Genomic DNA, 27,235 nt, shown 5'->3' with positions numbered 1-27,235 from the left:
GAACTTATCTATGTGGAATTTGTATGTTTTCGCTATGCATTTTGCTCCCACTCCAAAAACATATTGGTAGGTTTATTGGATTTTAATATAACTATAGTGTGATTGTGAGCTCCTATGTGACAGGGACTGATGTGAAACCCAAATATTCTCTGCACAGTAAAATGATGGTGCTGTATCAACTAGTGTTGACCAACGACAGCTCCAACATTGATGGTTGATGTTTTAAAACCATCAGGCGAAAGCCACCAATGGTGAGCCTTTGATCCATGTATGCACAAAACACAGCTATGATTCACCATCGGACAGCCTTTAAAAATATACCATAGGCGGCTGGTCATCAAGGGTGAAAACACTCACCATCAACATCAGGCCATCAATGGTTGATGACCAACCCTAATGCAAATAAACAATAATAATAATGTGCATTTCACTTGGATGATAAATGTCTGTGATAGTTTCAGTTCATATTTGATGTGAAGGTTGATGTATATTTGATTTGTGTAAATGATGAGCATAGTGTTCCCTCTCCATTTAATATATTCCTTTTAATTAATGCTAAATTTAAACACAGGCCAAAACTAGTATTATAACATGGGTCATAATGATTTGTGCAGTTGATGTGCATGTAATTACCATGTGATTTACATGTACGTGATATGTATGTGATTATATACATGTAATGTTTGAATGAATGATTGATATGTCATATTTATTGAATATAAGTGAGATAAGGTGAGAAGCAATCCAAGGCCAGCAAGACAAGGTTCTCAAGCGGTGCATGATCACCTGCAGACTCTCCTCTATTACATCAACTTCAATATCATTGAACTCAACCAAGCCTCCTCAAACCCGCAGAAATATTAATGCTATTAATTTTTCACCTTTCTACAACAACTACTCTCACCAATTTCTACATTCACTTCTCCTTAGACTGCAGTATCACACCTGATCCAGACACTAGAAATAGCCCTCAATGAAGTGGCTCCAGCTACACATCACACACCACATAGACTTAGACGTCAAACAAGGTATCTACAAAAACTCTCACATAAAGTAGAACATCAGTGGAGTAAATCTTGTACTCCCAGTGACTTCCTCACATATAAGACTATCTACCACTCTTATCGTAATGCACTGGATACTGCCAAACAAAAACATTTTCAATCTGTCATCTCTGCCCAAGCCTCTAACCCCAAGTGAATTTTTAATACATTTAAATCACTTATTACCCTTCCCTTACCCAACCCACCTGCTACTATCTGTGCACAAGTTCTTGCTTCCTACAGTATTTCAAGAACAAGATTAATAAGATCCAAAATGAAATGGTGGGCTTTTCCTCAGCCAGGGACCTGCTCAGTTCCCTACCTTAACCCTCTGGCACATTCTCTTCATTTGACCCCACAAATGAAGATGAAGTATCTACACTCTTCTCATCCTCCTACTCTATTACCTCTCCTCTTGATCCTATACCATCACAAATCAGTAAAGCTCTGTCTCCAGTGTTCATCCCAACTTTAACTAAAATCTGTAATCTCTCTCTCTCTCTCTCTCTCTCTACTGGCATCTTTCCATCACTGTTCAAGCACCCAGTGATTACACCCATTCTGAAAAAACAAAATTCTGACCCTAAGGGCTATTTCACAAATGGCAGTTTTCACTAGCTGGCAAAAATCCAGGTGCCGTGTGTGATGCTTTTGCTGTGTTTATGTTTTTTTCCCCAATCTTTAACATTGAAAACCTTGCCACCAGCTGTCAATTTCAGTGGGTATTTCTGGCTGTAACATGGCGACCATGCCATGTCCGTGCCATCTGAAAGGACTCATTCATTTACATGCTTCATTCAATTTTATACACAGAAAAAACAGAAAACTGGCATGTGTAAAATAGCCCTAACACACTCTCAAATTACCATCCCATCTCCCAGCTCCCAAGACCCTCCAAGCTACTTGAGAGACTTGTCTACACCCGTCTGACACACTTTCTCAACTCACACAACTTATTGGACCCACTTCAGTCAGGCTTTTGTTCCCAACACTCCACAGAGACAGCACTGACTAAGATAGTGAATGATCTGGTCACTGCCAAAGCTAAGGCCATTACTCACTTCTAATTCTTCTAAATCTCTGTGCTGCTTTTGACACTGTTGACCACTCTCTTCTCATACAAACACTACAATCCTAGGTCGTTAGGACACAACCCTTCCTTGGTTCTTATCCTACTTATCTAATCGCTCTTTTACTGTTCGTTTTTCTGATTCTGCCTTGCCTTGGCTACCTCTATCAGCTGGTGTACCTCGAGGCTCAGTCATAAGGCCCTCTGCTTTTCTCAATCTATAACACCTCTCTTGGCAAACTAATCAGCTCTTTTGGATTTCAGCACTATCTGTATGCCGATGATACTCAAATCTACCTATCCTCCCCAGATTTGTCACCATCTGTATTGGTCCGTGTCATTGAATGTCTTTCTGCCATTTCATCTTGGATGTCATCTTGCTACCTCAAACTTAATATTTCCAAAACAGTATTAATTATATTTCCACCGGCCAATAGTAGTTACCAACCTGTTCTCTCGATAACTGTTGATAACTCAACAATCCACCCCACCCCACTAGCTCGCTGCGTAGGTGTCATCCGTGACTCTGAACTATCCTTTGTTACCCACTTTCAATCTATCTCAAAACCATGTTGCATACATCTAAAAAAACATATCCAAAATTCGACCATATATTACACAAGACACTGCAAAAACTCTAATCCATGCACTCATTATTTCCTACATTGACTATTGCAATAGTCAAGACTCCTTACTGGTCTTCCCAAAAATCACTACTACAATCCATTATGAATGCAGCTGTGAGGCTGATCTTCCTTGCCAAACGTTCATCATCTGCTGCTCCACTCTGTCAGTTCCCCCATTGGTTATCGGTTTTCTACCGTATTCAATACAAATTGTTTTTACTTGCACATAATGCTATTAACCAAACCACACTAACATACATCTCTTCACTTATCTCAAAATATCTCCCAATCTGACCTCTCCACTCAGCACAAGATCTGCTTCTCTCATCCACATTACTTGCTCCCATTCACGGTTACAGGAATTTTTTTGGGCTGCACCCACTCTGTTGAATGCCCTCCCACACACAATATGACTTTCCTCTAGTATTCAAACCCTCAAGCATTCCCTGAAAACTCACCTCTTCAGAAAAGCTTATCAGGTTCCAGAACCGCCGACATAACCTCCATAGCTTCCATATCTAATTACATCTCCTATCACAGTCCACACATAATCTCAAACATATTCTTTCTTTCACATCCTCCTGACCTTTGGCCAACATTTCTGTGTGACTGGTCATACAGCCCACCAAGAACCTCAGCAATCTGGCTGGAGCAAAATGCAATATAGCCAGGGCCATCTCTTCCATTGGGCTTGTTGGGCAGTTGTCCAAGGGCCCGAAGCTTGAAGGGGCCCGCCAACCCACCCCCCTGCAGCCGCGGCCAGTTGGTATACTTGTGATATTTTTATAAGCCGGCCGCCGCTGCACTATATTCTGATGTAATCTCCCCCACCCCATCCCCCCACCGATGATGAGTACTCACCTCAGTCCCAGTTTCACTTCATCTGCTGGCTTCAGACCACTCAGACAGAGTCTCTCTGCATGTGTGGGAGGTCTGATGAGCATGTAGGAGGGTTTCATTTTATTGACCATTTACATTTTTATGTCCGTGAATGGGTGGGTAGGGGCCCCAGTGCATTGCTTTGCCCAGGGCCCGCACTGCTGTTAAGACAACCCTGAATATAGCACCTATCCTTGTGCATGAATGACTATTTCCCTATAGACTGTAAGCTTGCGAGGAGGGCCTTCCTACCTCTAGGTCTGTCTGTTATTACCCAGTTGTGTTCTATTAATGTTTCCAATTGTGAAGCGCAATGGAATATGTTGCGCTATATAAGAAAATGTTAATAAAGAAATGATCAACCAGTAAGATAAACAGGCTGCAGCCTAGGTCAAACCGTATTTAAGGGGTGATGCTTATATGGCCTTACTAGCGAATTGTGGTTTCTTTAGGAATTTTTCACCAGAGCTACGCAGATTGCAACTACCTCTGGAGTCTTTTCAGTCTCAGAGTAAAGAGGGGGACAACTTAGATAATAGAACAGCTTTCTTTTGTGTCAATTTGTAGACATCCTCTGCACTTACATATATTCTGTGATTCTACTGGCTAATTAAGTCATTTTAGATCTCATTAACTCTATCATAGGTTCAAGTTTAGTATAGGCTCAAAACTCCTGCAAGTCACAATTAGGCATGAAATGGTTGAAGACAAGTGCCATAAAATGGCTGAAGGAGCATAATATGGCTTTGGGACATGATCACTTTATTGTGTCATGGTGATGATGCCCTTTGTGTTGTGAGACAGTCCTTGATGTTCTTCTATTATATGATGGTTACAAGGATGCTCTTTCTGGTGTCAGGTGTACTGGTAGATGTTGAATTTGATACAGGTTGAGTCTCCCATATCCAAAATGCTTGGGACCAGGGGTATTTTGGATAACGGAATATTCCGTATTTTGGAATAATTGCATATCATAATAAAATATCTTGGTAATGGGACCCCAATATACACACAGAATGCATTTATGTGTTATATACACCTTATACACATAACCTGCAGCTCATTTTATACAATATTTTCAATAATTTTGTGGCTCAAGCAAAGTTTGTGTACATACATGAAATACATTTGTTTCATTTACACCCTATACACACAGCCTGAAGGTAATTTTATACCATATTTTTAATAATTTGTGCATTAGACAAAGTTTGTGTACATTGAGCCATCAAAAATCAAAGGTTTCATTATCTCAGTCATGCCAAAATTATTCCGTATTTAGGAATATTCCGTATTTCGGAATATTTGGATACGGGAGACTCAAGCTGTAATAGCTTTTAGACAATAATATTTATTAATAATAATATTAAGTATTAATGTCTATATAACCACACATTATACAAATGACACTTGCAAATTGTTCATCATGCCCATTTTTCTGTTGCTGGCAGATTGGTAGAAGAGACTGGACCACTTTGTGTTTGCCCCCCAGGTCAAAATTTTACATCCCTCACCTGATAGTCATCCAGTAACCACAGATAGTCCCCGTGAATTTATACATAATTTGTGTAGACCTCATGTCGAATTACATTGTATGTGTTCTATACTGCATGATATGTGCTTTGTGCTGTGTTCACTTAATTCTTGGTATACCAATCTGCTTCTCCTCCTACACAGAGTTATACTACCTTATTCATATACAGCATGATAGGAAAACAGAGATAGAGGAGGAGCAAGAGGTAAAAGAGAAAAATACAGCCAGGGATGTAGCATGTAGCCATGGTGCCCTGAGCATGTGTGTGATACTGTGCCCCCCCCCCAGTATGCCAGGTAGGGGGAGTGTCAAGCATGTAGGGGCAAATCAAAGGGAAATAAAAATAAACATTAGGGTCAGTATCAAACTAAGACATGGAGGGCTAGATATATTCCAACCCACTAAAGTAATTCCACCAATTAAAACTAAGCCACATAGTAGTGCCCACAATTCACATTATGCCACACAGTAGTGCCACTTATTCACATTATGTTACACAATAATGGCCACAGTGTATTTTATGCCATATATTAGTGCCCAATAATTTGCATTATGCCACAGTTTTGGATATTTTTTCACATTATGCTACACAGTAGTCCCCACAGTTCATATTATGCCACAGTAAGGTCCATAGTTAACATTATGCCACAGTAGTGCTCTTTATTCACATTATGCCTAACAATAGTGCCCCTTATTTACATTATGCCACAGTAGTGTCCTTTTTACACATTATGCCACAGTAGTGCCAGTTATACACACGCCATATTAGTGCCCCTTATTGGCATTTGGCATCAGAGCAGTCAGGCATGACCTCACCAGACTTACCACTCAGGCTTCTCCCAGTCACGAGTGCCATGACCCAGGCACTCAGCATCATCACCTGGCTCAGGCCTCACCTCAGCAGCAGGGACACAGCTGCCATGTTCCCTTCTCCATGCAAAACTGGCCAGAGTGGTAGGTGGGATCCAGCTCAGAGGTGGAAAAGAAGAGAAGCTGAGGGTGATGATGGGAGGGGACTGCCTCTTCCTCCCTCTTTGTTATTGCCCATGGCTCCACCCTTCCTCCCTTCCATTCAGCCCCACAGCTGGATTAAGGGTCCTACGCAAAATACCGCCTTGGGGCTACATATTAATGTATATATAAATACATACAGTGTATACATTTCTCACTCTCCCCACTCACTCAGATCTTCCCCTTTCTCAAACATATCTCCTCCCCTCAAAAACACATGACGATCCTCCCTCATTCAGACACTGCCACAGCTCTCCCCCTTACACAGCTCACTTCCCCTTACACAGCCCTCCCCCTCACTGAGCCTCCCCTTACACACACAGTGCTCCCCTCTCACTCAGATCCCTCCCTTCACACACACGCACACACACACAGTTGTCCCCCTCACAAAGATATCCCCTCTTTACACAGACCAACTCCCACACACACTCATACACACACAGCTCTTCCACTTAACAAAGCTCCCCTCCCTTCACACACACAAATATTCCCCCTTACTCAGATCTCCCCCCCTCCTTACTGTTACAGGGCGCCAGAGATCAGCCATTGGATGGGGGGGGAGATATCACCTGCTAATGATCTGAGCCTGAAGCACATAAAAAGATCAGTGTGTCCATACAAGGGGTGTGGTAAGGACAGAGCCACAAGCATCACTCCGCCCACTCCATGTCCCTGTCTGGAGGCACTGATCTCTTTATGTGTTTCAGGCTCAGCTCAGCAGACGCTCTGTCCTTTGTCGGATGGCTGATCTCCGGCGCCCTGGCCGGAGTAGGCACCTGGAGCATGTGCTTCACTGGAACCACCCTTGCTATGCCCCTGAAGACAGCTATGGGAGGGAAAGAGAGAGCTATATGAGGGAGAAAGAGAACAATGTGAGGGAAAGGGAGACATATGGGAGGGATGGAAAGAGATATGGGAAGGATGAAAATGGATATGGGATGGAAAGAGAGATATGGGAGGGAAAGAGAAAGATATGGGAGGGAAAGAGAGATATGGGAGGGAAAGAGATAGATAATATATATATATATATATATATATATATATATATATATATATATATATATATATATATGGATGGAAAAAAGAGATATGGGAGGGGAAAGAAAGTATATGCCAGGGAAAGATGGAGGGAAAAAAGTAATATATAGAATGGAAAGAGTAACATAAGATATATACATTATGGATTGGAGAAAAACAGATATGGGGGAGAAAGATAGATATGGGGAAAGAAGGAGATATTTGAAAGCGGAATAGAGACGAGAGAGAGAGAGAAATGAAAGGGGAGATATGGGAAGGAAACAGAAAGATACAGTAGAAAAAGAAATGGATATCACAGAAATCTCCAGCTTTCATGGCAGCCCCAATACAGTACAGCAGTATGAGGACCTTCATACATCAAACTCCAAAAACTGAAAGTATTTGGAGTTTGCAGGAACGTATGCGTTAGCGTATTGTGTTGGTTCCAGGAGCCCTGCTCCTTCCTATGGGAAGTAGGTCCAGGTTGCAAAGAGGAAACTGATCAGAACCCTCAGCTCATGTGGATGCTCTCCATGCCCATTAGTGAAATAAGTGTGCACTAACACTGCCGGGTCAGACCCAGCAGTATAAAGTCACACAACTACTAATTACCAGTGTAAATGCCAGTGTTAAGGATCATGGGGGCTGCTGCTTTTTGGATTAGTTGTCCCCATACCAGAGCAATCTTTAATTGTGCTGGTAATATGGTATCTGACATTTCAGCTCACGGTGAGTTGTATACCAAAGTATCAGGGGACAGATGGCGCATATTAATGAATATGCCCAATAGAGAGATAGATATGGTAGGGAAGGAGAGAGATATTGAAGGGAATATAGAGATACAGTATCAGAAGGGAAGAAATATATATGAGAGGGAAGGAAAGATATGGGACAGAAAGATAAAAATATGGGAGGGGAGACAGGCATAAGGGAGTTAGATAGATGTAAAAGATACATATATTTTATGGAAAGAGTAAGACAATGGAGGAAAACAAAGAGATATAGGAGAGCAAGAGAGACATGAAAGATAAATATGCAAGTGGAAGAGAATATAGTGGAGGGATATAGTGGATAATATAGTGGAGGGATAACATGGATAAGGGAGAAACATAGTATATGGAGAGCATATTTGATGTCCATAGCATTGCTTACTTGATCTTATTTCACCATCCTCTGATGACGCATAATATTGAAGCAGTAGCAGAAAAGTGGAAAGTGTGTAAGTTACCCATGCCATCTATGAACTTAATTTTGAAACCTAGACAAAAGAGACAACAAGAAAATAAAATTAGCATGGTTTATCACATTCAAATTGGTCCATAAATTGCTTAAGTAATTTAATACATTATAATAGTTCTTAAACAACATGTTTCCATGGGTATGCGGTCAAGACGCCGGCGGTTGAAATGCCGACTGCCGCCTTCCCAACTGTGAAATCCCGGCATGGGACTAATGATAGGCGTCGAAATCCCGATGCCGATCATTATCCACCTGCCAAAATCCTGATGCCCGGCATACCGAACAAAGGTAATCCGGGCATCGGGAGCAGACAACTGCGGGGGGAGGGTTAGATTTAGGGGTCCCGGGGGCACTTATGGTCAGGCACCCCCCCCCGGGAGGGTTAGGGTTAGGTTAGGGCAAGGGGGGTTAGGGTTAGGCACCCCCGGGGGGGTTAGGTTTAGGGTGCGGGGAGGGGGGGTTAGGTTTAGGCACCCCTGGGGGGAGGTTAGGGTTAGGCACTAGGGAGGAGGATAGGGTTAGGCACCCCTAAGGGAGGGTTAGGGTTAGGGTGTTGGAGAGGTTTAGGGGATAGTTAAAATACTGTCTGGATCTTCAGTCTTCTGCCTTCCGGCGTCGGTATTACATCCGCCGGGCTTATGTCCAGTGGTATGTATTACCAATTCCAAGTACTGTACATTTAATGTATTATAACAATTAAATAAAAGTCCATTAAAATATATTATATTATATAAAAGCAGTTTTCAGGTTGTAATATAAACAGGAAAGTATTTTTTCTTCCTAAAATTGATCAATATCATTCAAAAACATTTTAAAGAAAAGCTGAATTTTTGGAGAAATATTTTGCAAATATTTATTTAAAATTTGAATGCTAACAGATAGAATTTAACTACCAGAATTCAATAATAAAGTAATATTTATTTACCTAAAAAGGAAAAAAAAAGCAAACAAAACAGTTTTAAATATGGCTATAGCAACAAATAGAAGTGAATGACTAAAATATAACTATCACTAAAAGAAGCGTTATTTGAATTTCAGTTTTGGCAATCCACCAGAGATCTTTCTATCTTTATAAAGTGGGAATAGTAATATGGAGTGTCAGAAGCAATTCAGCATAACATTTAATAGTAATTTATTTTAATAACAAATCATTTAATATTATTTTTGTAATTTTATGCTATTCAAATTGCACAGGCATTACATCATAAAATTAATTAACTTATTTGGTAACTGTTGCATTTGCACTTTTTTTCATATAGTTGAAATTTGTTTAGCAGAGTCCTGGTGGAAATACTATAGACATGACTGTAATTGATGCATTGCTAGTTTTGGCTATTAAAATAATTTCATTCAAAATATACTTTTAAAGTAAAACATTTAGAAAATAAACTTCAAAAGCCTTTAACATTATTCCAATAGCAACAAACAATGTGCAAGCCCAAAACTATGTTCAATGTCATTAGTAATAAATCTTTGAATCAGTACAAGAAATCTTCAGATGTTCTTTCGTACTGTAGGAACTGGAGAGGTTCACCGACCCCCATGTTTTGGTTTTGGTTTTGGTTTTGGATCTGGATTAACATTTGTGTTTTGGTTTTGGTTTTGCAAAACCACCCTCACATGTTTTGGTTTTGGTTTTAGATCTGTAGTTTTTTATTTATTTTTTTAAATATGAAAACAGCTAAAATCACATAATTTAGGAAATTTTTTGTTCTTATACTACTATTAACCTTAATAACATTAATTTCCAGTCATTTCCAGACAATTTTAACCACCTCACATCTCACAATATTGTTTTCACTACTTTTCACCAATATAGGCCAAAGGCTGCAGTGAGCTGGCTGGCTGAAGTAAGCGACAGAGCAGCGGCACAAACACACAGCAGTTATTTCTGTTTAAAAATGTTTAGCAAATTATTAATGTATTAGCAATAACCAATCTAACTAACTCGCAAGTACTTCCAATTGAAAACAATACAACACAGAAATGTAATAAATATTGTGCATGGAATATCCTTGCTCAAAACAAAAGTGGTCATAGTTAAGAAGCAGCCAAGAAAAAAACCCTAAACCATGTGTAAAATAGCAACAGCAGACGTGAATGCCCCCTACAAGAGTGCACATGCCTCCAGCACATGCCTATTCTCAGTGCCCAACCTGCATTTTCTCCCTGGGGACGCTGGGCCACTGGTGACTGGCACTCTGTGCCCATGTAAAGCCCTGATCAATCATCCTTGTTGAGCAGTTCCCCAAATCTCCCTAACCATAAAAACAGCGCTCCGTACCTGTGGGTCAGAAACAGTGCGGGTCGGATACAATGCAGGTTACAGTGTGGGTCAGATACAATGCAGGTTACAGTGTGGGTCAGATACAGTGCAGCTCAGATACAGTGCAGATCATATACAGTGCGGGTCGGTTACAGTGCAGGTTAGATACAGTGCAGGTCATATACAGTACAGGTTGGATACAGTGCGGGTTGGATAAAGTGCAGGTTGGATACAGTGCAGGTCAGATACAGTGCAGGTCAGATATAGTGTGGGACATAGTGTGGGTTGGATACAGTGCGAGTCGGTTACAGTGCAGGATACAGTGCAGGTTGGATACAGTGCAGTTTACATTGCAGGTCGGATACAGTGTGGGTCAGAAACAGTGCGGGATACAGTGTGGGTTGAATACAGTGCAGGTTGGATACTTTGCGGGATACAGGAATACAGTGTGGGTTTGACATAGTGCGAGTCAGTTACTGTGCGGGATACAGTGTGGGTCAGATACAGTGCAGTTTACATTGCAGGTCGGATACAGTGTGGGTTGGATAAAGCGTGAGTGGGATACAGTGCGGGATACAATGTGGGTTGAATACAGTGCAGGTCGGATACAGTGCGGGATACAGGGATACAGTGTGGGTTGGATACAGTGCAGGTCAAATACAGTGCGGGATACAGTGTGGGTTGAATACAGTGCAGGTCGGATACAGTGCGGGATACAGTGTGGGTTGGATACAGTGCGAGTCAGTTACTGTGCGGGATACAGTGTGGGCCAGATACAGTGCAGTTTACATTGCAGGTCTGATACAGTGTGGGTGGAATACAGTGCGGGATACAATGGGGGTTAAATACAGTGCACGTCGAATACAGTGCGGGATACAGTGTGGGTTGATACAGTGCGAGTCAGTTACTGTGCAGGATACAGTGTGGGCCAGATACAGTGCAGTTTACATTGCAGGTCTGATACAGTGTGGGTGGAATACAGTGTGGGATACAATGGGGGTTAAATACAGTGCACGTCGAATACAGTGCGGGAAACAGTGTGGGTTGGATACAGTGCGAGTCGGTTACAGTGCGGGATACAGTGCAGGTTGGATACATTGCAGTTTACACTGCAGATCGGATACAGTGTGGGTCAGAAACAGTGCGGGTCGGCTACGGTGTGAGTCACAGTGCAAGTCGGATACAGTGTGGGTTGCATACACCAATATTGCCCTTACTGTGAGGGTGGTGTTGGCAGTGCCAGTGGTGTCCTCAGTGTGGGGGTGCCAGCGGTGTTGGTAGTGAGGGGGTGCTGACAGTGTCGGCAGTGGGGGTTTTGGCAAGTGCGGGCGCCGGTGTCCTCAGTGCGGTGGGGGCTATCTTGCGTGCGTCTGCCCTATTGAAGTCTATGGGGAAGCGCTGATTGGCTGAGAGCTCTCTTGGGCAATCAGCGGTCAGCTCATTGATTTCAATGGGACTTTTGAATTTGTCGCCCGAGGCAAAACTGCAAGGTCTGACAGCAGGATATCATGGTTTTGCCTCCTATAGGGATTCAGGGCAGATAGGGATATCCGAGATGTGTCTCGGATCTCCTCGGATAGCGGAAGTTCGGGTGGGCTCGGTTCTCTGAGAACCGAGCCCGCTCATCTCTAATACAAACCAGTAACCCCAAACAAGGTGAGGAAGTCATTCATATTATAATTTGGCAAAGTGATAACATTAAGATTAAAGCCCATATTCAATTTGGAGTGAAAAGTCCGAGGCCGGACTTTTCACCGTCATCTGAGGATTTGGGTTGCGAAAAAGTATCGCTCACGTCCCTGCTTATCCCCGTATTCAATTCCAAATCAGCGAAAATGGCAAGAATTAAATAAGCAAAAAGTAATGTTATTTTTGGGGAAATCAGTCTGACATCCCCCAAAAGGTGTTCTGACATGGGGGTTCACTATGGGTACCCCCGATTAGCCCTGCTGAAGATATTTGGGGTCTTTGAATGGTCTCAATAAGTGCTATGTAGCGTCTTTAGGTTAGTGGTGAAGAAAAGAAGAATAGCATTTAGACATTTTTGGGGGGGAAATATGTAGTCCCATCAAATTTGGGGTACATGAAAATGGGTGCAAGCATATTTTAAAGTTGCTATTGTCAAGCATTAAAAAGCGCCAAAAACGCACCTTCAGCAACCACCTGCAATTCAAAAAATACCTCCCCCATCCCCCAAAGGCTATTTCGCTAGTTTTTTATTTTGTACCCCCACTTTGATTTTTTTCGCCCACTTTTTCAAAGTGTTTTTTTTTAGCGTTTTCTGTGCAATTAGCATCAAGGGGGGTGTAAAAAAGGGTTTAGGGGTTGCCGCAATTTTGCACCCCAAAACCCCAATTCTGCACTTTTTTCCGCTGAGTATCCATTGGCGAAACTTTTCCGCTGGTTACAAGGCGCATACTTTTCGCACCGGCGAAAAGTTGGGCAAATTGAATACAGGGATAAGTTGAATCGGCAAAAATTATGTTATCGGCGAAAAAATTTTGCCGAAAACGGCTTTTCGCTCCAAATTAAATACGGCCCTAAATATTGTACAAAATGCATGTAAATGGCTGAGAAAAAAGAATATGCAAAAAAAAATGATTTTCAGCCAAATGCAGAGCAGGAGATATCCATGTCTGCATCAGCAGCATGTACACCTGGATTACATCAAATCCTCATCAGCAGCATGTACACCTGGATTACATCAAATCCTCATCAGCATGTACACCTGGATTACATCAAATCCTCATCAGCAGCATGTACACCTGGATTACATCAAATCCTCATCAGCATGTACACCTGGATTACATCAAATCCTCATCAGCATGTACACCTGAATTACATCAAATCCTCATCAGCATGTACACCTGGATTACATCAAATCCTCATCAGCATGTACACCTGGATTACATCAAATCCTCATCAGCATGTACACCTGGATTACATCAAATCCTCATCAGCAGCATGTACACCTGGATTACATCAAATCCTCATCAGCATGTACACCTGGATTACATCAAATCCTCATCAGCATGTACACCTGGATTACATCAAATCCTCATCAGCATGTACACCTGGATTACATCAAATCCTCATCAGCATGTACACCTGGATTACATCAAATCCTCATCAGCATGTACACCTGGATTACATCAAATCCTCATCAGCATGTACACCTGGATTACATCAAATCCTCATCAGCATGTACACCTGGATTACATCAAATCCTCATCAGAAGTTTTTTTCCATGTGCCCTGCTAACAGGCCTATATGCATATCTCTGCAGGTCTGTATGAACCACATTTGCGTGAACACACCCTTACTTTCCTCGGCTAAAGGTGGCCATACACAGGACGATTTTGAACATGATTTTGGCAGTTTCTACAGGTTGGACAGACCAATCATTTGAAAATAGTTGTATTTGAGTCTTCTGCGACCCCGATGCGCGTCCCCACCATCGTCTAGTTGGATCACAGATCAGATGGTTTTGCAGAGAGATCTCAACTGATCGTGTACGATGTGATACACTTTTATGCATCTTATTCTATGATCTTAATGATCAGTCGTACACCATTTGATGACATCTTATGAAGAATTTCAAGGGAAGAATTTCAAGGGAAATCGAACAACTGATCTTACCAACTTTGAATCTCACCATGTATGGGGGCCTTTACAGTAGACAACCCTTCCCTCATTCTGCCTCACCATTACTAAGGAGTCACAAGTACAGTTCCAAATACACAATTAACAATCAGGCATATGCCTACATTCACTCTGTCAGCATATACAGAATGTTTTCAACAAGTTATGCAATGGCATACTAACATATTCACTCTGCATCAGTCCTTTTGTGTACAATAGATTCCAATTGCTTACCTACTTAAATGATTTGGTTTCATAAACAGAATAATCTATATAATTAGTGAGAATGTGTGTCTGTCTGGTCGTCTCTTTGTCCTTTATGCAAGGCCAGAGTTTTGGACCTATCCACACCAAATTTGGCATTTTGGTGTAGTTTGATCAGGATTAGGTTTTTGCCTAGATTTGAATTTCATCAGGGCCACACACTGTCACACAATCGCTGAAAATGGGGACACTTAAATTACACAGGTTCCAGGGCTGGGTCCAGTGGAGAATGGCAGTCTGCCAAAAACCTGTGAGAAAGCTACAAAATTATAATTTTAACATCTGAGCAAACTTGATGACTCATACAAGTTTATATTAAATCCAGGCCTCTGTGTTTGCATGCAAGGTGTAAATAAAATGGGATCCAATCTAAAGATCTACAGTACACAGGTAGACAATGTCTAGATAGACACCAGATGTTAGACAGTCATAGGTCGACAGGGACAAAAGGTCGACAGGGACAAACTGTTGACACACTAAATGTCGACAGGTATAAATGGTCGACATGAAATGGTCGACACATTATTATTATTTTTAAAATTTAGGGTTAGGGTTAGGCACCTACCCCAATGGTTTGGGTAAGGCACCAGGAGGGAGGGTTAGGGTTAGGCACCAAGGGGAGGGTTAGGGTCATGGTGCATACACATGGTCAGATTTTGTAGGACGATATAAACGATAACGATATTGTTTATCATTATATCGTTAATATCATCCATTTTTTGGCCCCTTCCAACCCCCAAACGACGGACGATGCGCGGGCACAGATGGTTGATAACGATAACGACCATCGCTCGTGCATGCAGTCTAACCTGGTTGATATCGATCAGGTTACTATAGGGACCAGCGATCGTTGATCGCGGATCGTTTAGTCATTTGGGGGTTGGTGCTGTGCTGGATGATCGATATCGATCATCCAGCACATGCAGGATGATCAGACAACGATATCTTTATCGTTGTCTGATCTGACCATGTGTATGCACCATTAGGGTGAAGATTAGGGTTAGAAAAAAACATGTGTCGACCATTTTGTGTCAACCATTTTCACATCGACCTTTTGACCACGTCGACCATTTGTACATGGCGACCTTCTTACATGTCGACTTTTAGCGCGTCGACATTTTGTCCTGTCGACCTATTGGCTGTCTAACATCTGGTGTCTATTTAGACATTGTCAACCATTTTTCTTGTTATGCCACTCACACCCCATTTAGACTATACAAAGTGGGATGGGGCTAGGCTAATTCACGAGATTCTGACAAATTGCATCTTAAAGATGTGGACACACTGATAAGCTCCACATAAAACAGAATACAGAAAAACTCAAAACTTCATACTATGTCAGATCTCAAAAACATGTACTATTTGTATTAGGTAATAGTATTCTATTAATTAAATGGTAAAATCCACTACAATAGTTACTAATTATTTCACAGCCTAATACCGGTATACATACAAAAACTTACAGACACCACACTTAACAATTAATAACATATTGAGGTTTATAAAATCTCAAATTAGTACGTGTTTTTGAGATCTGACATAGTATGATCTGAAGTTTTCAGTTTTCCCCATTCAGATTTTGAACACTGAGCCCATTCAGGTTATGCCACACAGTAGTATCCCTTATACACATTATGCCACGCTGTAGTAGTGCCCCTTATACATTATGCTACCCAATTATGCCCCTTACACTACACAGTAATGTCCCTTAAACATTATTCCACACTGTAATCCCCTTTACAGATTATGCCACATAGTAATAGTCCCCCATATAACACATTATTCCACACAATAGTAGTGCCCCTTACACAATATGCCTGCCACAGCAACTCACATCCCCATGTCCCTCCAGCAACCTCCCCCATGTGCCATCAGGAGGTGTGGATTTGGGGCCAGACCGCCAGCTTATTACAGCTGGCACAAGGGTACGCACCGGCAGACATGGACAGACAGCACCTGCACAATTTCAATCTGGCACCAGTCACGAGCCAGTCGGATCTCGCAGATTGCCAGCCAATCAGGAGCCGCCACTGCTGATTGGCTGCCAGTCTACGAGCTCTGATTGCCTTGCGACCGCCGGTGCTATCTCTCCATGACTGCTGCCAGTGCGCCAGCTGTAATCAAATGGCGGGCTGGCACCGAATCAAGATTGCTGACACCCAGGCCCCCTTCGATGGCCCTGACTGGACCCTGTGTGCGTGACTGTGTGTAGGGGGAGCGACGGGCCACAGCGGCAGCTTGGGCACCATAGCAGCCACACCCCTTGCACCCATGGTAGTCATGTCACTGTTTGCAAGCATGATAGCAAAAAATGGGGTCCATTTCAGGATCAATGGAATGGGGTTATAGCCGAGGACAATGTAAACAAATAAAGGCTCCAGGTGTACTTTAGGGTCCAGTCTTCAACCAGGGCAACGACGGGTATCCTAGCTAGTAATAAATAAAAATAATCTAATAATTCTGTATTATATAGCATTTCCCTCCCATATCTATTTCTCCCAGTAGGCCTCAAAGCACTTTACATTATTGCATAGGGTGAGGCAGCCATCTTGTGCACACTCGTGTACTTGTGCAATTTTAAGTAATGATTCAAATCAATCCCTTTCCCTTAGGAGTTAACAGTCTAAATTCCCTACAACACACAAACATTTTTGTCAATAGTCAATCAACCTACATTTTTTGGACTTTGTGGGAGGAAACTGGAGCAGCTGGAGGAAACAGCGCAAAGCACAGGGATAATGCAGTGTTGGACTGGTGCATGATGGACCTGATGGATAGGAGGCCATGCTTGAGGGGTGTGGCCAGCAACCACAGTGCTGGCCAGTGACCACAAAGGCTTAGCAAACCATTAGCGTGCACATAGAATGCAGACAATATGGATACTACAGTGCATGACCTGGGCCCCTTTTTTCAAATATATGGCAAATACTGATAGTTTATACAGTATAATCGACCCAATAATGCACTGTAGTAAATGCACCATAGTTCTGAGAATGAAGTATAATATAACATATGTATAATTATCGGCACCTTTTCATAGCAATTAGACTGCTAATAATAAAGGACATGATGGTATTTTCTGTCTATATATAGTTAGATATCAACCAAAATGAAATGTTTAATGTTAAGCTTTCTCCCCATGCCTAACTAGGGGTCATACCATGCTGATGATATTCACTAAACTCCCCTCTCCTAAGCACCCCTCTCCTGCTCCTGGCTCTTCTGGTTTGACAGTTTATCTTGTGGCCAGTGACTTGGGTCATTTGGAAGCCCCATGTGCCAGAAGTGTTGGATTGGAAAGCAGGTAGAGGATCAAGGTTTGTAGGGACAGATTGGCTGTTCATCCACTGAAACAAACTTGTGAGACTCTAGTTAGGTCAATTTGCATTGAAATGGTCTCAGTAGCCTGCTGCAGATTTCAGGCCATTGATTTCTAGATTCACTAGTGCCAGTCCCAAATAGACAACTGCACCATCATAAATTATGGCTGTTTGTTTCGGACATTTCCATTATCATATCCTCAATTCTACAATTTATAACAGGATAAAAAATGAATATGAACTTGCAAATCGAGTGTAGCTAGTAAAAATATTTCCTCTGATTTCTTAACCATGTTTCAGGCTTTACGCCCAAATTAAAAAATGGCATATTTCCTTCACCTGCAAATATTAACATACAGTCGCAGAGCTCGCCAAGAGAACATTTTTCTATCACAATGCAATGTTTACAATAGCTGAAACCAGATATTTTTTTTCTACACTTTTTTCTTATGGTCCTTGAGAATAGCTTTCATGCCTTAACTGGAGTTTAGCAAGAATTACTTATTTCACAGTGCATACAAATCTAACAATTCATTTCTATTTATCCAAAGGCCAAAATTGGTTGATGCAAATTAAAGTCATTAATTTTGATAGCTCCCCTTATATTTTGTATAAATCAGCATAAAAGAAGCATGTTTACTATCTGAACTTCATTTTTCAAAGTTAGTTATCCTATTTAAATAAAATGTAGCTATGATAAAGAAGTATACAAAAAAAAATCATATACTCATAATTTCCTGCATTGTCTGTTGTAATTCCCTTCTTCATGGTTTTCTCATAACCACCAGACTTTCACCCCTACATTCAGTGGCTAGACAAGTTTTTCCTATAATATAATGTGGCAGCAATATACTGTATTAAGCACAGGGCAAAGAACTGCACATAGGACTATGGTGAGAACTCCAAATAGAGTTTATTTTAGGAAGGAATGAGGCACTATGTATTGAGGTGTGACTCCTTGTACACGTGCTAGCACTTATAGGTAAAAAGTGGGTATTTAAATTGTACCACTGGTGACATCGCTTTGCAATTATCCAAATATATAATAAAATTATACATGTGAAAACATGAATTATTAACTAAAAGTGCAGTACTTACAATGCATTATTACCAAAGAGAACTAATAAAATTAACAATGCAAAAAAAATGAATTGAAACAACTGTTTAAAGCAGAGGTTCCCAAACTCAGGGCCTAATTCAGACACGCTCACAAGCGGGTCGATGTTGGCCCAGTGCGCATGCGAATGACGGACCCGGCTCCGTTGTGCGCATGTTAGAGACCCGGATAGCGACGGCCATCTCACTACAAAGGGGGCTTGCTGTCGATGGTGAGTGACAGCACGCCCCCTTTGATGGGCATGCCGGGGGCGTGGCTGGCCAGACGGAGGTGTTCCCATGGGAAGTGATGTCAGCGGGAGTGCTTTTGGCTCTGATAGAGCCAAAAGCACTCCAGGGCTTGCGGCAACGAGACCCTACCACAAGGGTCTCGTCGCAAGCCCGATGGTCGCGATGGTCTTGACCATCGCGTCCATCTTCCTGGCCGCTCGCTATAGCTGTGGGTGGTCCTGATTCAGCCTCAGCCCTCAAGGCATCCTAACAGTCCAGGTTTTAAGGATATCCATGCTTGATCACAGATAACTTAATTAGTACCTCAGTCAATTTGATTTAACCACCTGTGCTCGATCATGGATATCTCTAAAGCTTCAACTGTTGGGGTGCCTTGAGGTCCGCGTTTGGGAACTTCTGGGTTAAGGTAAAAGATTCTAATGAGAGCCCTAGAACAAAAAGTTGAACACTGCAAAAACTGTATTGAATGTGAAGGACGCTAATTTGAAAAAGAAAAATGTTCAGATCCTGTGGAGTCATCTGATTCTGAATAAAAATATCAGTCTCATTACTTTTCAAACAACCCTCGTACAATGTTCACTAGGTGCACATCTAGTATAATATAGTACTACTGGTATTATCAATATGTGCTTGGGTACTATTTGGTCTTAAGCTGTCTTGGTTTCCATTCAGTATCTTTTAATGCAGAACAAACATTCATAAAAGTGATTATTATATTTACAGCAAATTTAAGAAGAGAGAAAAAAAATTATCAATGTCACAAAATTTACAAGTAAATTAACAAGTAAACCGTGACCCTTCTAGCTTAGTTCTCTCAGATTAATCTTCTACATACAGTACTGTATACTGATAACTTATAAAAACATTTATAACTGTTTAACTGCAAAATCAGGCGTTGTGTCAGAGTTGCATGCCAGACTGTTTTGTGAACAGATCTTGCGACTATTTGCACTAATCTTATGCTTGAGCTGAGCACAGGGCCGGCCCACCCGTTACGCTGACTACGCAAGCGCGTAGGGCGCCAACCGGCAGAGGGCGCCGTGAAGCCGCCGGGCTGCAATTCAGTTCCCTGCGCAGCTACTGGTACCGACAGCCGAGCCGCGAATACATCCAATTAATGTCCGCCCGCTGCCCCGGGAGGACTATGGCTGCCTTGTAGCTCCGCCTCCTCTGGCTGCGCAACGTGGCGTGATGACGTCACGCGGGCGCAGCGCACCCGCACACTCGCTCGCCGACTTATTCTCAAAGCAGCTTCACCGCTGTGCCAATGATGAGGAGCGGCATACAAACACTCCTCGTAGGACGCCCACATAGAAGTGAAGGTGAGCAGTTATCACCACCAGACAGGCGACCTTGTCACTGGCCTAGAGCCTGGGGGATGTTGCAACCTTGGGGGAGGGAGATGGGGGAGGGAGCTGGGGAAGGGAGATAGGGGGTGGATTATATAAAGTGTTTTAGTTTGATTACTCAGTTTAGGTTTTAAAGAACTGAAAATAATAACAACAAGATATTTTTGTTTAAATTCCCAAATATATATATATACACACACACACACACTCCCAACAGCTTTTTTTCCAATAAGTATGTTAATGCCTTGGCTTTAAAATGTGTGCGTGTGTGTGTGCCTCTCTCTCTTCTATACACACATATTTAGTGGAAAAAAAACTATTGGGTATATATGTATATATATATATATATATATACACACTAGGGGTGAGCGGGTTCGGATTTCTGAAATCCAAACCCCCCGAGCCCCCCCGATCCGAGTCCGATCCGAGTCAGGCTCGACTTTTCCCGCCTGACTCGGATCTGAAATCGAGGCAAAACGTCATCATCCCGCCTTCCGAGTCTCGCGGGTTTTGGATCCTATATAAGGTACCCGCGTCGGCGCCATTTTCTCACTCGGCTGTGGACGGTGAAGAGGGAGGGTGGTAGTTAGGGCTGTGTAGTGTAGTGTAGTGTAGTGCTGCTGTTGTCCACTACTTCAAAGTCCATAGGGGCTGGCTGTGTTGTGCTGTGCTGCTGTTGTTAATAGGGGCTGTGTCCACTACTTCAAAGTCCATAGGGGCTGGCTGGACTGTGTTGTGCAGTCAGTTCTCCATAGGGGCTGTGTCCACTCCAAAGTCCTGTGCAGTGTCCCAGTCCTAAAGGGGTGCTGTAGTGTTGTCCAGGGGGTGCTCTGTCCATCAGGGGTGCTCCCCCCAAGTGCTAAAAAAATAATATATTTTCTGTGTTTGTGAATTGTGTGCGCAGTAGCCGCACGTGCATCAACAAAGTAGTGCCAAGCGTGCGCCTGTGTCATAAGTAAAGGGCCGGCTGGCTTGACCGTTAAAGGGTGCTGTAACCCCCAAAAGTACACTCCAGTCCAAACCAAAAAAAAAATTATTTTCTGTGTTTGTGAATTGTGTGCGCAGTAGCCGCACGTGCATCAACAAAGTAGTGCCAAGCGTGCGCCTGTGTCATAAGTAAAGGGCCGGCTGGCTTGACCGTTAAGGGTGCTGTAACCCCCGAAAGTACACTCCAGTCCAAACCAAAAAAAAAATTATTTTCTGTGTTTGTGAATTGTGTGCGCAGTAGCCGCACGTGCATCAACAAAGTAGTGCCAAGCGTGCGCCTGTGTCATAAGTAAAGGGCCGGCTGGCTTGACCGTTAAAGGGTTCTGTAACCCACAAAGTACACTTCAAAACAAAAATATATATATTTTCTGTGTTTGTGACTTGTGTGCACTGTGGCTGCACGTGCATCAACAAAGGAGCAGCGCCAAGCGTGCGCCTGTGTCCCATAAGTAAAGAGCCAGCTGGCTCATTTCTTAAAGGGTGGTGTAACCCACAAAGTGCACTACTCTCCAGCAAAAATAAAAAAATATTTTCTGTGTTTGTGTGCGCTTTAGCCGCACGTATATATCAATATAACATAAATGGAGGACCAAACTTTCTCTGATAAAAATAAAATAGGGAAAGATCAAGAACCACTTCCTTCTAGTGCTGTTGCTGCTGCTGGGAGTTGTTCATCATCCCAGAGAGGAAGTAGGAACATCACTACTTTTACTAAACAATTGACCCTCCAACAGTCCCTAGCGATGAGGATGAAGTACGACAGCAGTCATCCTGAAGCAAAACGTATAACTGAGGCCTTGACTGCTATGTTGGTGTTAGACGTGCGTCCGGTATCCGCCATTAGTGCAGTGGGATTTAGACAATTGATGGAGGTAGTGTGTCCTCGGTTCCAAATCCCGTCTAGATTCCACCTGCATCCTCAAAGCAGCAGCGACAAGCGTGCGTCTGTCTGTTAAAGGGTGGTGACACCCTCAAAGTGTGCTACACAAACAATTAAAATATTGTTCTTTTTTTTTCTGTCTGTGAAATGTGTGGGCTGTAGCCGCACCTGCATCCTTAAAGCAGCAGCGACAAGCGTGCGTCTGTCTGTTAAAGGGTGGTGACACCCTCAAAGTGTGCTACACAAACAATTAAAATATTGTTCTTTTTTTTTCTGTCTTTGTGAATTGTGTGGGCTGTAGCCGCATATGCATCCTCAAAGCAGCAGCGACAAGCGTGCGTCTGTCTGTTAAAGGGTGTTGTAACTCTCAAAGTGCTCCAAAAAATAAAAAAAAATTTTTAATGTGTTTGTGACTTGTGTGCGATGTAGCCGCACTTGCATCCTCAAAGCAGCAGCGACAAGCGTGCGTCTGTCTGTTAAAGGGTGGTGACACCCTCAAAGTGTGCTACACAAACAATAAAAATATTCTTCTTTCTGTCTTTGTGAATTGTGTGGGCTGTAGCCGCACCTGCATCCTTAAAGCAGCAGCGACAAGCGTGCGTCTGTCTGTTAAAGGGTGGTGACACCCTCAAAGTGTGCTACACAAACAATTAAAATATTGTTCTTTTTTTTTCTAACTTTGTGAATTGTGTGGGCTGTAGCCGCACTTGCATCCTCAAAGCAGCAGCGACAAGTGTGCATCTGTCTGTTAAAGGGTGTTGTAACTCTCAAAGTGCTCCAAAAAATAAAAATAAATTTTTAATGTGTTTGTGACTTGTGTGCGATGTAGCCGCACTTGCATCCTCAAAGCAGCAGCGACAAGCGTGCGTCTGTCTGTTAAAGGGTGGTGACACCCTCAAAGTGTGCTACACAAACAATAAAAATATTCTTCTTCTTTTTTCTGTCTTTGTGAATTGTGTGGGCTGTAGCCGCACCTGCATCCTTAAAGCAGCAGCGACAAGCGTGCGTCTGTCTGTTAAAGGGTGGTGACACCCTCAAAGTGTGCTACACAAACAATTAAAATATTGTTCTTTTTTTTTCGGTCTTTGTGAAATGTGTGGGCTGTAGCCGCAACTGCATCCTTAAAGCAGCAGCGACAAGCGTGCGTCTGACTGTTAAACGGTGGTGTAACTCTCAAAGTGCTCCAAAAAATAAAAAACTATTTTTTTAATGTGTTTGTGACTTGTGTGGGCTGTAGCCGCACTTGCATCCTCAAAGCAGCAGCGACAAGCGTGCGTCTGTCTGTTAAAGGGTGGTGACACCCTCAAAGTGCTACACAAACAATAAAAATATTCTTCTTTTTTCTGTCTTTGTGAATTGTGTGGGCTGTAGCCGCACCTGCATCCTTAAAGCAGCAGCGACAAGCGTGCGTCTGTCTGTTAAAGGGTGGTGACACCCTCAAAGTGTGCTACACAAACAATTAAAATATTGTTCTTTTTTTTTCGGTCTTTGTGAAATGTGTGGGCTGTAGCCGCACCTGCATCCTTAAAGCAGCAGCGACAAGCGTGCGTCTGTCTGTTAAAGGGTGGTGTAACTCTCAAAGTGCTCCAAAAAAGAAAAAACTATTTATTTAATGTGTTTGTGACTTGTGTGCGATGTAGCCGCACTTGCATCCTCAAAGCAGCAGCGACAAGCGTGCGTCTGTCTGTTAAAGGGTGGTGACACCCTCAAAGTGTGCTACACAAACAATAAAAATATTCTTCTTTTTTCTGTCTTTGTGAATTGTGTGGGCTGTAGCCGCACCTGCATCCTTAAAGCAGCAGCGACAAGCGTGCGTCTGTCTGTTAAAGGGTGGTGACACCCTCAAAGTGTGCTCCACAAACAATTAAAATATTGTTCTTTTTTTTTCGGTCTTTGTGAAATGTGTGGGCTGTAGCCGCACCTGCATCCTTAAAGCAGCAGCGACAAGCGTGCGTCTGTCTGTTAAAGGGTGGTGACACCCTCAAAGTGTGCTACACAAACAATAAAAATATTCTTCTTCTTTTTTCTGTCTTTGTGAATTGTGTGGGCTGTAGCCGCACTTGCATCCTCAAAGCAGCAGCGACAAGCGTGCGTCTGTCTGTTAAAGGGTGGTGTAACCCTCAAAGTGCGCTCCACAAACAATAAAAATATTCTTTTTTTTTTTCTGTCTTTGTGAATTGTGTGGGCTGTAGCCGCACTTGCATCCTCAAAGCAGCAGCGACAAGCGTGCGTCTGTCTGTTAAAGGATTACATCGGTGACAGCATCCAAGTAGGCATGTCAGACCGTACCTGTACTGACAGGAAAAAGAAGCAATTTGGAGGTCCCTGTACAAACTGGCTCTATTTTACCTGAGTTGCCCCCCCTCCAGTGTGTACTCCGAAAGAGTGTTTAGTGCAGCCGGGAACCTTGTCAGCGAAAGGCGTAGGAGGTTGCTTCCACAAAATGTGGAGAAGATGATGTTCATAAAATGAATTATCAACTCTTCCAGGGAGACCAGCCTCCAGAACATACAGAGGGACCTGTGGTTCCAGCAGGGACGAATTAATACTCTGTGAGGATGAGGATGTACACACTGAAGAGGGTGAGGAATCGGTGGATGAGGAGGATGAGGATGACATCTTGCCTCCGTAGAGCCAGTTTGTGCAGGGACAGATAAATTGCCAGCTTGTTTTGTGGGGGCCCAAACGAACCAATCATTTCAGCCACAGTTGTGTGGCAGACCCTGGCGCTGAAATGATTGGTTTGTTAAAGTGTGCATGTCCCGTTTATACAACATAAGGGTGGGTGGGAGGGCCCAAGGACAATTCCATCTTGCACCTCTTTTTTTTCTTTGCATTATGTACAGTTTGGGGTCTAGTTTTTCAAACTGCCATCCTGTCTGCCACTGCAGTTTCACGCCTAGATGGGTCTCGTGTTTGTGCCGCCCACTCGTGTCGCTTAGCATAGTCATCCAGCTACCTCGATGCAACCTTTTGGACATAAAAACACTATTGTGAGGTGTGAGGTGTTCAGAATAGACTGGAAATTAGTGGAAATTAAGGTTATTGAGGTTAATAATAGCATAGGAGCAGAAAAACCTACAAATTCTGTGATTTTAGCTGTTTTTATGCTTTTATTCAAAAAAATACAGATCCAAAACACAAAACCCAGAACCCAAAACACGGAAGGGTGGTTTTGGCAAAACCAATCCAGATCCAAAACACGAAGAAAGATCCAGATCCAAAACCAAAACACAAAACACGAAAAGTGGCCGGTGCACACCCCTAATACACACACATACTGTATACACAGAATATTAATGTATTTGCCTACAAATTAAATATTTCTGTTTAGTAATTAATCAAATATATATTTGTTTTGAAAGTGGATGATGTTTGTTGACATCTGGCGTTTTTTTGCTAGCTATTTGAAGTGGACATGTTGCTATGTATTTCTATCATAGAAATACTTAACTTCAAATAGAGGTATGTATTCTATTAGGGCAATTTATATATTAATTATTTATATAGCGCACGTATATTGCGCAGCACGTTTACAGAGAAATATTTGGCCATTCCCATCAGTCCCTGCCCCAGTGGAGCTTACAGTCTATGTTCCCTACCACATGCTCACATTAGGGCCAAATAGCACTTTTCGCACTGCGGTCAGGACTTTAGTTGGGTTTAGCCGCTTTCTGTGGCTAAACTCGATGCTTTTGGGTTTTGGGTGCTTACTAAGGGCAGTACTTGAATACCTCCTACCACTTATCCCTAGGTCTGTAGCTATCTTTTGTAGCTAGCAGGGTGCTAACCATGAGGAATAATTAAATAGCTCCAGGCACTTTACCCAGAAGCGCATGCACACGTCATCTACACGGGGAGAGTCTCTGGGGGGAGCCCATCATCTTCGGGAGTGCTGGGCACGTCCCCAGAGTGACAAAATGGTGGTGTGTGGCAAGGCCACGCCCCCTTTGCAGATGGCTCGCACTGTTCCGAGTTCAAGAGATTAAATGTATGGCTCATGGGTACAGCTTTTCCCACGAGACCAGGCCCCTTTCCTTTTTTCAGGCTCGTGTCTTCTATATGCACAAAGTCCACCAAGGGGCGCCAAAATCTATCTTCGCTTACCAAAAAAATAAGGCTTGGGCCGGCCCTGGCTGAGCATACACAACTATGAGCAACTATGGACATTTCAGAGTCATACACATTTCAATTGCATCTCTTTGAGTGGGTGTAAAAGGGTGGTAAGTGGGCATTCACACATACTGTAGAATTAATTGTTCTGAGGGCGTGTTGTGGTCATGTAGGCTATGCTGTGTTGAGCATACACAGAGATCTGTCAGACTTATCTCTTGCAGCAAGTATCTGGGCTGGTTTGCTTTTTCGTGTGCGATAGTAATTCCCTAGGGTGACTACCCTAGTTACACGGCAGCAATTACAAGAGGTTGTTTTATTAGATATACAGTAATAGTATTGATAGGGATCGGAATGAAATCCCGACAGGAGAAGCCCGACAGGAGGAGATCCCAACGCCAGCTGGTATGTACCCTAACCCTTCCCTCTGCCCCCCCTAAGCCCAACTCTCCCTTAGGGATGCCTAACCCTAAAATTCCCAGGGTGGTGCCTAACCCTAAGTCCCCCCTGGGGGGGCCTAAATCTAACCCTCCCTTCCCGCACCCTAAACCTAGCCCACCCAGGGGGGGTGCCTAACCCTAACATACCCCCGTTGCGTGCCTAACTCTAACCCTCACCCCTAGTGGTGCATAACCCTAATCTCCATCCCCAA

At 42.9% G+C, this 27,235-nt stretch overlaps 1 protein-coding gene across 1 annotated transcript in view; it reads right to left on the bottom strand.

The window, feature by feature from the left end:
* The window catches only part of COL21A1 (collagen type XXI alpha 1 chain), a 344,603-nt gene that overhangs the window by 257,421 nt on the left and 59,947 nt on the right, over window positions 1-27,235 (bottom strand). The window contains exon 2 of the mRNA XM_088455921.1: window positions 8,329-8,434. Within this exon, the coding sequence (XP_088312047.1) occupies window positions 8,329-8,413 (85 nt within the window). The 5' untranslated portion in view covers window positions 8,414-8,434. The remainder of the gene's footprint in view (window positions 1-8,328; window positions 8,435-27,235) is intronic.

This window comes from Taudactylus pleione, unplaced genomic scaffold, assembly GCF_031769625.1.
Source record: "Taudactylus pleione unplaced genomic scaffold, aTauple2 ptg000678l, whole genome shotgun sequence".
In the NCBI taxonomy this organism is placed as follows: Eukaryota; Metazoa; Chordata; class Amphibia; order Anura; family Myobatrachidae; genus Taudactylus; species Taudactylus pleione.
The sequence above is the reverse complement of the archived record's forward strand: the minus strand, read 5'-3'. Positions and strand labels throughout refer to the sequence as shown.